The sequence below is a fragment of the Stegastes partitus genome, unplaced genomic scaffold (assembly GCF_000690725.1).
Source record: "Stegastes partitus isolate 25-593 unplaced genomic scaffold, Stegastes_partitus-1.0.2 Scaffold1390, whole genome shotgun sequence".
NCBI lineage: Eukaryota > Metazoa > Chordata > Actinopteri > Pomacentridae > Stegastes > Stegastes partitus.
In genome coordinates, this window is record NW_007579121.1 from 161,175 (window position 1) to 174,049 (window position 12,875).

Genomic DNA, 12,875 nt, shown 5'->3' on the forward strand with positions numbered 1-12,875 from the left:
CAGATAATTATAACAGCAGCAATCAGAACATTTAAACTGACACCTTGCCCTTAAGCATGAAGGAACTTCTGCTGAAATGTAGCTTAAAGCAGTCTCCACACATTAGCGGTTAATGCTAAAACACTGTGCAACATCAGGATCAGTAAAGTCAGTGAACTTCCTAATCCATGTCATGTAATACCAGCTACAGAGTCAGCTACTGGTCATACCATACTATGTAAGGGTGCAGCAGCAGCAGCAGCACGACGCCTGACTGAACAATGGAATGTTTGCGTGAATTGTTCAACAACATATGTAGAATCTCACAGGCCCGTATTATTACCATAAAGGGTACAAAACCAGGAGACAGACCACGAGTGTGAAGTATGCCTCCGTGTCCAGCAGTTAGTCAGCGACATGTGGAAACATCTGCATACACAAACGGAGAATTATCTCCATTGAGATCTTGTGTTATTTTTTTTTTCCAGCCGTGTCTCCGCCTGCAGCGTAAAATGATTTGCTGTGTGAGCCGCTGCCACGGCCGTCCCTCTCCCGTCCACCTGCGTTGTGTCAGGACACTGTTTTGTCATGATGTAAACTGTTTAGAGTGAGGACACTTTCTCAAGTTCCCAGTCAGAGCACAGTCACTCCATAAAAGGCCATCAGATGATGCTGATGTACCTGTCAGTCTCTGTGCCGCATCCCTGCTCCCCCTCTGATGTCATGCTGCTGGAACGTACCATCCCAGCATGACCCACAAGCCCCTCGAATTAAACTTTATCCCCCCCTCTGCTCTACTTCTCAGCTTCCACTTACTCTGTGTGCACGATCGGTTCGGGGATGGCAGCAAAACAGCAGCTCGACCGGCGCTGCAGAGGCTGCCGACTGCTGAACAGCAGTAATGAAAGGAATGCGGGCTTCACAGAGAGCAGGGCACCTCTGTGTGAGATTAAAGCACTGCTGAGAGATGGGAGTATTCGGGGAAGAGGCCACGTCCCTCCATAACAGCGCTGATGATGGTGATGATGATGATCTGGGTGTTGGAGCAGTCACAAGCTGACCTTTTCTCATCCTGAACACAGACTGTCAGCAGCTCTGACTCATCCCAACATACAGACTCACTACTGTCACGACAAAGGCTGTAAACACAGGGAAAAAAAATAAAAACCTATTCACAGGCGCTGTTTGAACACTACCCAGCTGCCTCACAGCGGTGACAGCTTAGCAATGATGGGATGTGTTTATGCTTTGCTGTGTACGACAACATTTAGAGGTGGAATCTGGATAAGGAAATTTAAAGTTTGATGGATTTTGTGCCACTTTGCAGCTACAGGTTGCAGATTACATGCATTAGTTTATAAAATCTGCCTCCAACACAAGTAAACCTGACCCCCAGAAACATGGAAATATCACTTTTATGCAAGCACAAGTTAAAATAGTCATAATAAAAGACTGTTGTGGCACTACTTGTGATGATATTTTACTGTGTGATGCACCTACAAGCTCATATTCTCACTTTTGTCTCTTTTTTTCTGTAACTGCTGAGAAGATAAATGATCCAATAACACCAGAACAGCAGAGCTAACAGCAGCACAAGTCAAGCGTCCACCCTCTCACAGACTAAATGCCCTGACCCCTTCATAATCGCTCAAATTATTTGTCCCGCCAAGACCTACTTTCAGCTCCAAAACAATCACCTCCTTCACGGTGTGATCTATGACTGAAAACCAGCAGCGTGTCACTGGAGCTGGAGCTCAAGCAACCTGGAATGAGATCACATCACAGCTTTTTTTTACCCCAAATATATGTAGAAGGAAGCACAGATGACATCCCACATTTAAAGGGCTTCAGTTTATCATGTAAACACCAACCAGGCATTTAAATTAGCATCACAGCACTGATGCTAACCAAAGAGAGAAGCTAGGCTACATTAAAAACAAAACAAAAGCAGCTTCCACATCACAACATATTGTTTTATTGAAGTAGTTTTCAGTTGTTTTGATCCATTTGCTGCCTATAGTTAGTTAAACCACTGCTAGCTAGCTTGTTCCCTCAGAGCTAGCTGCTGTTTGGGGCTAAGAGGGGCCGTTAGGAGCTCGGTGTTGACCCCTGAAGGACCTCCTGACCCCCCACCTTGGAGAACCCGTGTTCCCTCTACCATCCTGGAAAAAAATTAAAACAACCTACCTTACTCTTGACCTCGGCAGAGAGTCCGAAGGCTGGGCCGCTCCTGAAGTGTGTTGTCATTCTTCAGGTGGTTGTTTGTATTATTTACAGTGGAGGGCTTTAAAAATGGAAGAAGCAGGTTCTGAGTCCGAGGCGGGCAAAAAAAAAAAACACACACACCCGGAGAGAAAAGAGAGGAAAGTCCCCCCGACTAATCCTGAGCTGGTAGTCTTCTTCTCTTTCTCTCTGTCGGTGGCTAGCGGTGCTCGGAGCCTCTCTCTCGGGAGGGTTTTTAAAACCAAACGACTTTCCGACAACTTTTCTGAATCTTTTTTAAACGCTTCCCATGTGTGCGCGCGCTGATTGGCCGCCGCCGCCGACCAATCAGAGCGCGGCCTGCTCGCCGAGGGGGGAGTGATGTCACCGCTCCGGTATTAGATTTAAATCAGTGTCACTTTTTCCACCTTCAGGGGAGGAAGATGATGATGATGATGATGGTGATGATGGTGATGATGGTGATGATGGTGCTCCAGTTATGTCATTGTCGTGTTTAACTGCGGTTCTGCTCATCAGTCTTCAGCGGGATCATTAACAGACAGGAGAGTCGTCAAGCACATCTACGGTCAAATTTATCCATTAAAGAAAAGGCAAAATTCACAATAGTTACTCAAATAACTTGAAACTGAAAAAGGTAATAATAGCTAAAAATTTGCAAAATTATAGTTTAGTGACATATGACATTGCTGTTGAATTGTGGTGGAAAAGAATAATTAAAAAAAAAAACAAAAAAAAAACAAAACTGTCCAAATTAGAGCACTTTGCTGATGAGCAAAAATCTAAATACCTGTCAACAGGTGCAGAAGTTTGACTGAGAGTTACAGAAAACACTTGATTGCGGTGATTGGCTCAAAGGGCTGTTCAACAAAATATTAGTTTAAAAAAATTATCTGTTGAATCACAATTCAAAAGCAATGTCATGATTTTCTTTTTTTTTGTCTGTCAATTTCAACTTATTTCAGTGACAGCTGTTTGAATGTATGAATAAATTCTGAATAAATTTGAGGGCGACTGTAAAAACAGAATTGTCTTAGTTACAGAAAAAAAGGCTCTACTCTAATACAAAAAAAGCAGATATTCGAAACATCAGAAAATTAATTAAAAGATTATTTTTAAAAAAATAAAAAAATTGAGTCCTACATTTACAAAAAGTAATTAAAGACACCAGTTTTCAAAGATCAAAAATCTAATTTACTGATTTTCATAAACTGTTTGAGTTGCGAACATGATTTCATTCGACTACATTTCAATAAAGTTGTGTCAACTTAATAGTGTGTGTGTTTTAAACTGAAATTCCTACATTAGTTAAATTAAAACTAAATTCAAGTTGAAATAATTTAATGAAAACTGGCTCGATAGCTTTAATTTTTGTTCAGCTCGCTGTCAGAAGTTCCAACTAGTAACACTGGAGCAACTTCATTTTTTTAATTGCAAACTCATCCTCATAATCATGGTGATGTAGTACATAACAGTCAAAAAAATACTGCTTGGAACAACTTTAAAACCTTTGTTTATGCTCCCAGTTATTAAGTAAAATGTCAATAACAATACTGATTAGAGTAACAAAGGTAATTCCCCGAAGTCAGTCTAGTATGTTGGTTGAATATAATTTAAAGTTGACATTACTCAATAAAAGATCGATGCATCGTTGTTCACATTGTTTTTTACAGTGTACGTTTAATAAAAGAGAAACTGATTGGCTGTTACAGTACAACAAAATAACTTCATGTTTTGAAAATGAACATAAATTAAGCTGACTGAACATAATTACATTAAGTTGGATGAACAAAATTGCTAGTTAAGCTGTTTAATCAGTCAAAAGTTATTAGTTGGTTGAACATAATTCTATCTTTTCTTGATGAAAGTGTTTCCTTTTGATAAAAACTCGACTCGGCTTCATTTACTTGGATTGAATCAACTTCATTTACGAGTGTCATCTTTAATACAGTAAAACCTGATTGAATTAAGTTGGATAGCTTAAATCCGCCCAAATAAATTACATTGGCTCAGCACAAGTGAATGAAACAGGTCCAACAGAATTGCCTAATTCTGAGAGACAGCCAGTAAATCATGTGGAAACACTTTTCATGATTTTTTTTTTAAACAGTTCATTCAAAGAGTTATTTTGAGTGTAACGCTTACATAACGTAGATAAGAAATGAGTCTGATACTGCAGTCGGAGGATTCCTCCACTGTTACCAAAGAGCCACTCAGAAGGATTTGTTGGGTTTGTCGGTATAAATCTGTAAGTGAAGCTCCTTGAGATGACATATCCCATGAATTTACCCTGCACAAGTAAAACTGAAATGAATTAAACTAAATTGAATTGAACTGAACAATTGCCAAGAGTTAAAGTAAAATTATCAGTTTCATGCTCTGTATTGGATGTTAAACTGTTTTGTCCCAAAGAGAAAAATCACAAACTAAACTAAGCTGAGCTAGGCTAAGCCAGGCTAGGCTAAGCTAAGACAAGCTAAAGTAAACCAATATTTACCTTCAGCATCTTAGCCTTTAGGGCTGCAAGCTGGTTAGCACCGTTGCCTCGCAGTGAGAAGGTCGCTGGTTCGCATCCCAGGATCTTTCTGCGTGGAGTCTCCATGTTCTCCCCGTGCAGTGTGGGTTCTCTCCGGGTTCTCCGGCTTCCTCCCACAGTCCAGAAACATGCTGAGGTTAATTGGTGATTGTAAATTGTCCGTAGGTGTGAATGTGAGTGTGCTTGGTTGTCTGTCTCTAAGTGTAGTCCTGTGATAGACTGGTGACCTGTCCAGGTGAACCTGCCTTCACCTGAGTCAGCTGGGATAGACTCCAGTGACCCTGGTGAGGATTAAGGTGTATAGACAGTGGATGGATTGAACTGAACAATTGCCAAGAGTTAAAAAAATCTGCATTTGCTATAAAGTCAAACTATCAGTTTCATGCTCTGTATTGACCCGATGAGATAAATCAAAAACTAAGCTAAGCTAAGCTAAACCAAAGTAAACCAATATTTACACTCAGCATCTTAGCCTTTAGTTTTTGAATGCTAATTAGCAAATGCTGAACTTATACTACAACAGATACTCGGTCGTAAACTTTTTGATGGGATCCCAAAAAATCCAGGGATCACCAAAGATTTCATTTTTCACCGTCCATCTGGAGTAAAACTGGAGCTAGAAGTGAGTCACAGGGTTGCCGTAGTCTTACATGTTTGCATATAAATTACACATCTTCCATGAAAAGAATCCATTTCTACTTTAAAATAGCTTAAATGTACCTCTCATCTTAAAAAAACACAAAAGATCTTTTACATCCTTACATACCGGCCTTCAGATTCATTCTGGTGAAACAACCAACTAACTCTGATGTTACGTCCTTAACGTGTGGAGAATGAAGCCTGAGAATTCTGTTAAATCAAAAGAACAAACATGTTTTATTGTAGCTCAACCAACTCGTACATTTAGGATTTTTTTCCCTTGATTATAAGAGTTGCTTGAAATAACCGCGTTGGAAATTGGACAAAACAACCCCGGTACAAGGTTAGCGACTGAGATTTAGAACAGTCTGCCTCCACAGATGGAATTGTTGATTGCTCCAGTTTCCACTCTTCTGAGGACTAATTCAAAGTAAAAACTCAAATTAAAGGCTAATTCCTGTCCTTGGACGCTGCATCTGTTCTGGAAACATTTTTTTTTTAGTTGCTTGTATCCAGTGATTGTTTTAATTTTATGTTTCGAGCCAACGGGGATGACAAATCCTTACAGTCAGATCCAGACACACACACCGTATCATACACTGCTGTGGGACTTGACATGCGTTTGATTGAGCGTGAAAGCTACTGTCGAGCGGCTGACGTCACTCCGGGAACAATGAGGTGGTTTTCCCGTTTTACTCCAGCGTGTTGCTCCTCGTTCCCCCCAGGGGCAGACGGTCGACATGGGAAGGAATGTGGCAGATTCGGGGGGTCTGTGCAGCAGAGAGGAGGCGGCGTGATTCATCCTCTGCTCTTTCTTTCGTGTGTCACTATGATGGCAGGCATGCCGCCGGAGTCACAGAGGAACATTCTGTAAAAGGCCAGAGATGGATGGAGGATCCGAGTATCAGCGAGGTCTGTGTGAAGCTCACACGCTGACAGATGATTACTGGACCCAGCAGCAATGCAAAGGGCTTTAATCAGCCTGTGGAGGATTTGCACACACACACAGCTGAGAATAATGAGTGCAGCCCGACGGTCTGCATGACAGACTTCCACTGACCACAACAGTCCAGTTCTCAGCGCTGCAGCTGTCACGGTCTCCAGGAATGAAAAGGTGACCCCAGAACAAAAACATAGATCACATGCAGGAGCAGAGAAAAAGTTCTTTTTCAGGAGTTCAGCACCTCGTTTATATCGATCCTGCAGCACCAAATGCAGATCAGAACGGCAGACAAGTCCGATAAATAGAGAATAGTGAGTCTAGGTTTTATCCACGAATAGGAGTGAATAACAGAGAGTCTGTACAGAGGAGGGCAAACATCCCAATGAGATCCAGGCTCGTAGCTATTAATGACACTTTGGAGGTTTGGATGACCTGGGATTGAGTCTATCTGTCTGTGATTTCTTTAAATATGAGCGTTTTACGACAGAACTACAACAGATATGTCAGATTTCGTATTTGGCCCATCGATATAATAAACTGTCTGTGTGGAGAACTACATCAGAAACCGTCTTCTACAGTGACAGACTTTCCACTGAAAGGTTCTGAAGGCTGACAAAAGTCTGTTAAATCGCTGAAAACGTTTCAAATCACAGTTTTAATCCCAAGCTCCAGTTGTTTGTACGTAAGCAGCCGGTAGGCGTGAGGTGTCAGCATCTCGACGACGAGTGAGAGATGAAATGTGAGCAGAACCACAAACGACAGACGGAGTTGAAGTTTCTGTTAATAGCTGAAGCATCAGTTATGAGCAGTGGCAGCAGTTTAAAGGTCAGCTGGAGCTTCTGTGTTATTAGTTAAAGAGTAAAATGTAGTGAAAGTGTAAAGACATGAGTTAAAGGCAGCTGAGTGTCAGAGGGAAAGTTTATGAGCTGGACTGTTACAGTACAAATCAATACACTGTAAAAAATGAATGTTAGAAAACAGCTTTTAGTCGCATTTTTGGAACAATTTATCGCTGTTTTACAGATTTTTCTGTTTAGTAAAAATCACAGTTAATAAATAAAATCACAGAAAAAAAAATCTAAGAAAACTGTAAACAAACACCATTAAAAAAATCTTTATTATATTATATTATATTATATTATAAAAGACAAGCTGTTCTTTTACAACATTGGACCATAAATTGACACTATTAATCTACAAAAATATTGTTATTAAAAATTGTTTGATAGATAGAACTATTATTATATGAAAAAATATATTAAAAAGTATTTAAAATAAGGTTTGAAAATGTGTAAATCATTACAATAGTTATTTTATTGATTTTCTTTGTTTTGCTAAATTACAAATAAAAACAATCTACTAAAAGCACAAATACAGTATTAATTTACATGTTTACTATAAAAACAGCCCAAACTGTACGGAATAATCTGCATTATTACAAACAGCAAATTATTCTTTTAAAGTAAAACATGACCATAAAATTACACTCTTTTACTGTATTAAATATCCACTAAAAACATCTTTATTTTGCTGTAATACGTTTTTGAAAATGACAGCATTCTATCGTTGTGTAGTATATTTTTTTTAAGGCACCCTTACTGCTAGATTTTCACCATGTTTTAGAGATTTATTTTTATTTTTTTACAGCAGTAAATGTTTTACCAGCAGTAGATGACGGTCGGTACGCCCCGAGTACGGAGCAGCAGACAGCAGTACCTGCATGAAAGCTAAATAATGAGCTGCTGTGGACGTGGCCAGCGGCAAAAATGTATTTTAGCCATTTTAAAAAAAGGTCTGTCTAAAAAAAAAATCTATATCAGTCTAAGTGTTTGCTATATTTAGAGTATTTTCTCTGCTTGACCTTGGACATCCCCGTCCAACAGAGAACTGAAGCTGCTGCTTCCATTTACGTCCTCTTTAGGTCACCAGTCTATCACAGGGCTACACTTAGAGACAGACAACCAAGCACACTCACATTCACACCTACAGACAATTTAGATTCACCAATTAACCTCAACATGTTTCTGGACCTTGTGGGAGGAAGTCGGAGAACCCGGAGAGAACCCACACTGCACGGGGAGAACATGCAGAAAGATCCCCGGTGTCCTCACCAGGACGCGAACCGGCGATCTTCTTGCTGCAACTGAAATACTCCAATATTACAAGTTGCCATTGAGTACTTTCAGTGCTTGAGCTGAGTCATAGGTGAGCTGGTGTGCTTGAGCTGCTGTGAGTGGGGAGGTGTGCACATTCTAAAGCCAGCAGAGTCGCATCTAAACCATCTGAAGGGATTATTTCCAAGAAAAACAACATCTAAATACATAACTCTGATACCCAGAGAAGAGTTTTTAGGTTTAATCAACGATCTCGGAGGGACTTCAAAGCACCAAAGTCACGCGGCGGTGGACCAAACAGATGGGAGCTAATCACAGGGTTGACTGTTCAATCCCCAGCTCCTCTTGTCCACATGTCAGAGCGACGTTGGACGAGACACTGAGCCTCAAATTGGTCCCGATGGTCAGGACGGCACTTTGTGTGGTAAAAGCGCTACATAAATGCAGCCACTTACCAATTACCATTTAGCCAGCGGGGGAGCCGCACATGCTGCCCGCTCTCTGAAAGCGCCGTAAGTGCTGAAAGCAATCGAACTGTCACTTAAGGAGTAAAAGATAAAAGCACTCAAATTATTAGATGAATCGAGTTGAAACCTCCGTTGAAACGTGTGCAAGTTTTTAGCCGGAACACAAGAGCTGACAGCAGCTGAAACGTCTGATTTGAAGGCTGATGCACTTGTTTGTTGATTAAATGTCTTTAAATTTGACCATTTTAAATCAAAATAATGAACTAAAAACATGTAGAATTAAAGGTGGAGTCAGCAATTCCAATCAAACACACTTTGTTTTGGTCAATTTCAGTGAATATCTGCTGATGGTCGGCTGGCTTTCCGTTCTGTTTGTGCACTCAAATAAAGTGTCTTGGGCCAATTCACACATGACTAGTCCAGTGTTTTCTGTGCACGATTGGCTTCTGCACATCCGTCCATCCATTATCTATACACAGGTCACCAGTCTATCACAGGGCTACACTTAGAGACAGACAACCAAGCACACTCACATTCACACCTACGGACAATTTAGAACCACCAATTAACCTCAGCATGTTTCTGGACTGTGGGAGGAAGCCGGAGAACCCGGAGAGAACCCACGCTGCACGGGGAGAACATGGAGACTCGACAAAGAAAGATCCCGGGTGTCCTCACCGGGACGTGAACCTAGCTGCGAGGCAACAATGCTAACCACCACCTTGCAGCGCTACTGCACATGACTGGTGGAAATGGGGACGATAAGAGCAAGACGGGTGGACGATATGGCACATACTAACTATCCAAGTACGCTACGTCGAGTTACCTCAGAATCACAGGCTCCACCTTTAATTCTAATAAAGATATTCAGTATTTATTTGCCATAATTATTGTGTGTCACTGTGGAGAAGGCTAATTTCTATTTATCATGATTGGGGCTGTCAAAATTAACACGTTAATGCTGACTAATCCATCATCATGATTAATCTGTTTAAAAATTTTAACGCAATTAACCCATCTGCAGTGCAGAATGACTCGAAATCCCAGAAATGTCTCTGGCAATGCATTTCGGGCGGTTTGTCCAAGCAGACTTACCGTCGCTGATGTTGCCACACATGCACAAATTGGCAGTTGATCCAGTAGAACCAACCAACTCGAAACAGAACACGCTAAACAGCACGTTGGCCCTGTCAGTGGGAAATTTGAATACAAAAAAACCCAAGAAGGAGCAGCCGACCGACATGCAGTAAGAAGGAGTTTTCTTTTAACCGAAGCACTTCCAGCGTAAAGCATCACATTAACGCAAAGCATGCGTCAGTCTGGGATTCTGCGAGCACTTCGGCTAACGCGTCACCCAGCTTGTGACAAACCATGCTGATGCTGTTAAGTGCATATGAAGAGTTCATTTACAAAAACAGATTACTCCATCTTCATAAACCTTCAGAAAACCCACTTCTCCATCATCTACCTGAGACGACATCAAACTTCAGTTATCTGTACTTTTGTCATTTCTACTGAGTCAAATCCACTCAGCTTCAGTTTGATTGATATTATCTCAAGCAAACAACAACAAAAAAAAGTTTTCTGAAAATCTACAAAATTGGAGTTACTGGAGTAATTGGAGTTTTTGCAAATGAATGCTTCATGTATGTTTGCTCATGCAAAATAAATGCGATTGATATGGATTAAAAATGAATATTTAATCATGATTAATCAAAATTAATGCACAGCAACCCTGTGATTAAAAATTTGAATCGTTTGACAGCACNTGTGGGAGGAAGCCGGAGAACCCGGAGAGAACCCACGCTGCACGGGGAGAACATGGAGACTCGACAAAGAAAGATCCTGGGTGTTGTGAACTGGGGATCTTCTAGCTGAGAGGCAACGGTGCCAACAACCGATCCACCTTGCAGCGCTACTGCACATGACTGGTGGAAATGGGTACGATAAGAGCAAGAGGGGTGGACGATATGGCACATGCTAACTATCAGAGTACGCTACGTGGAGTTACCTCAGAATCACAGACTCCACCTTTAATTCTAATAAAGATATTCAGTATTTATTTGCCATAATGATTGTGTGTCACTGTGGAGAAGGCTAATTTCTATTTATTATGATTAGGGCTGTCAAAATTAATTCCTTAATGCAGATTAATCCATCATCATGATTAATATGATAAAAAAAATTTTTAACACAATTAACCCATCTGCAGCGCAGAATGACTGGAAATCCCGGAATCTTCTCCGGCAACTCATTTTGGGTGGTTTGTCCAAGCAGACTTACCATCGCTGATGCCGCCACACATGCACAAATGAGCAGTTGATCCAGTAGAACCAACCAGCTCGAAACAGAACAAGCTAAACAGCACGTTGGCCCCCTCAGTGGGAAATTTGAATACAAAAAAACTCAAGACGGAGCAGTCGACCGACATGCAGTAGGAAGGAGTTTTCTTTCAACTGAAGCACTTCCAGCTTAAAGCATCACAATAACATGAAGCATGCGTTAGTCGGGGATTCTGCGAGCACCTCGGCTAACGCTGATGCTGTTGAGTACATATGAAGAGTTCATTTACAAAAACAGATTACTCCATCTCACAAACCTTCAGAAAACCCACTTCTACATCGTCTACCTGAGACGACATCAAACTTAAGTTATCTCTACTTTTGTCATTTCTACTGAGTCAAATCCACTCAACTTCAGTTTGATTCATATTATCTCAAGCAAACAACAACAAAGTTTTCTGAAAATCTACAAAATTGGAGTTACTGGAGTAATTGGAGTTTTTGCAAATGAATGCTTCATACATGTTTGCTCATGCAAAATAAACATGATTGATATGGATTAAAAATGAATATTTAATCACGATTAATCAAAATTAATCCACATCAACCCTGTGATTAAAAATCTGAATCGTCTGACAGCCCTAATTATGATATGTTGTAAGAGAAAATTAAAAAAAATAAATAAAAAAATCAGAACAGAATCTGTTGCTGAAATTCAAGACCTCAATATTTAGAGAAAAAATCTTGGCTCTGCCCCTGTTGAGCTCAGTAACACTAGTAGAGTAGTACAGTATAAAAGACAGCTAGTCATCAAGTTTCAGTCCAAAAGAAAAGGACAGAAGCTTAACCTCTACCTCAGACTATTACTGCATTTTTATTTTGTCATTTGCAACAAGAGGAAAAAACAACAAAACAACAACATGGCAGCAGCAGATGACCATAAACAGCCTGCTGGAAAATAGAAATCTGCATTAATTTGGCAGCCGGAGAGAAACGCTTATTTATGCGCAGTCACATTCCCTCACTCACACACGGAGAAAGACAAACTAAGCGTGGGTCTTTTAAACATTTCACAGAGAGAAGAAGAAGAAGCACACTCATGGAATTCGGACACTTTATTTGGGCATGATGGGAGAAGGGACGGGCCCGAGCCGACCGGGAGAGCGCCGCAGATGTAATGTCTTGCGAAGGAGGAATCCCTCACACTAAAAATAACAGAGCGACTCAGATATTTAGTGCCGCGGCGGGCTTCGCTGTTTACGTTGGCCGTGCGTTCATCTGACACGTCGGCTAATAGGTCACGTCTGGGCGCATTTATTGTGTCGCAAAAACGTCGCGCGGATGGTAGCGGATGAGCGAGGGAGCTCTTCTTTATGGAAAAGACAATAAACGTGTCAGAGTTTTATCAACTGGAGGAGAAAAGTTTGCGATTATGCCCCCTCTATTTACAGTATTTTAACTTTAAATAGCCGCCTGTGTTTTATGAGCTCAGGTCGGATGGCAAGATCTGAAGGGAAACGCCGATCCAAACAAACGGGCAGTTTAACTGTCCGCTGATTTACAATTTCTAATATCTAATGGGACCGAAACAAAGCGTGCACACGTTTCAGGGAAAGTTTTCCAAAGCGAAGGGATACGTCATCAGAGGCATGTTGGATGGCAGCGGAGCTTCAGGGTAAAGAAACGCTGAGAAGG

General features: G+C 41.0%; 1 protein-coding gene across 1 annotated transcript in view; it reads right to left on the reverse strand.

Moving 5' to 3' along the window:
• Positions 1–2,453, reverse strand: part of cnn1b (calponin 1, basic, smooth muscle, b) — a 12,324-nt gene extending 9,871 nt beyond the window's left edge. The window contains exon 1 of the mRNA XM_008299198.1: positions 2,167–2,453. Coding sequence (XP_008297420.1) covers positions 2,167–2,226 — 60 coding nt within the window. The 5' untranslated portion in view covers positions 2,227–2,453. The remainder of the gene's footprint in view (positions 1–2,166) is intronic.
• Positions 2,454–12,875: the final 10,422 nt, after the last annotated feature.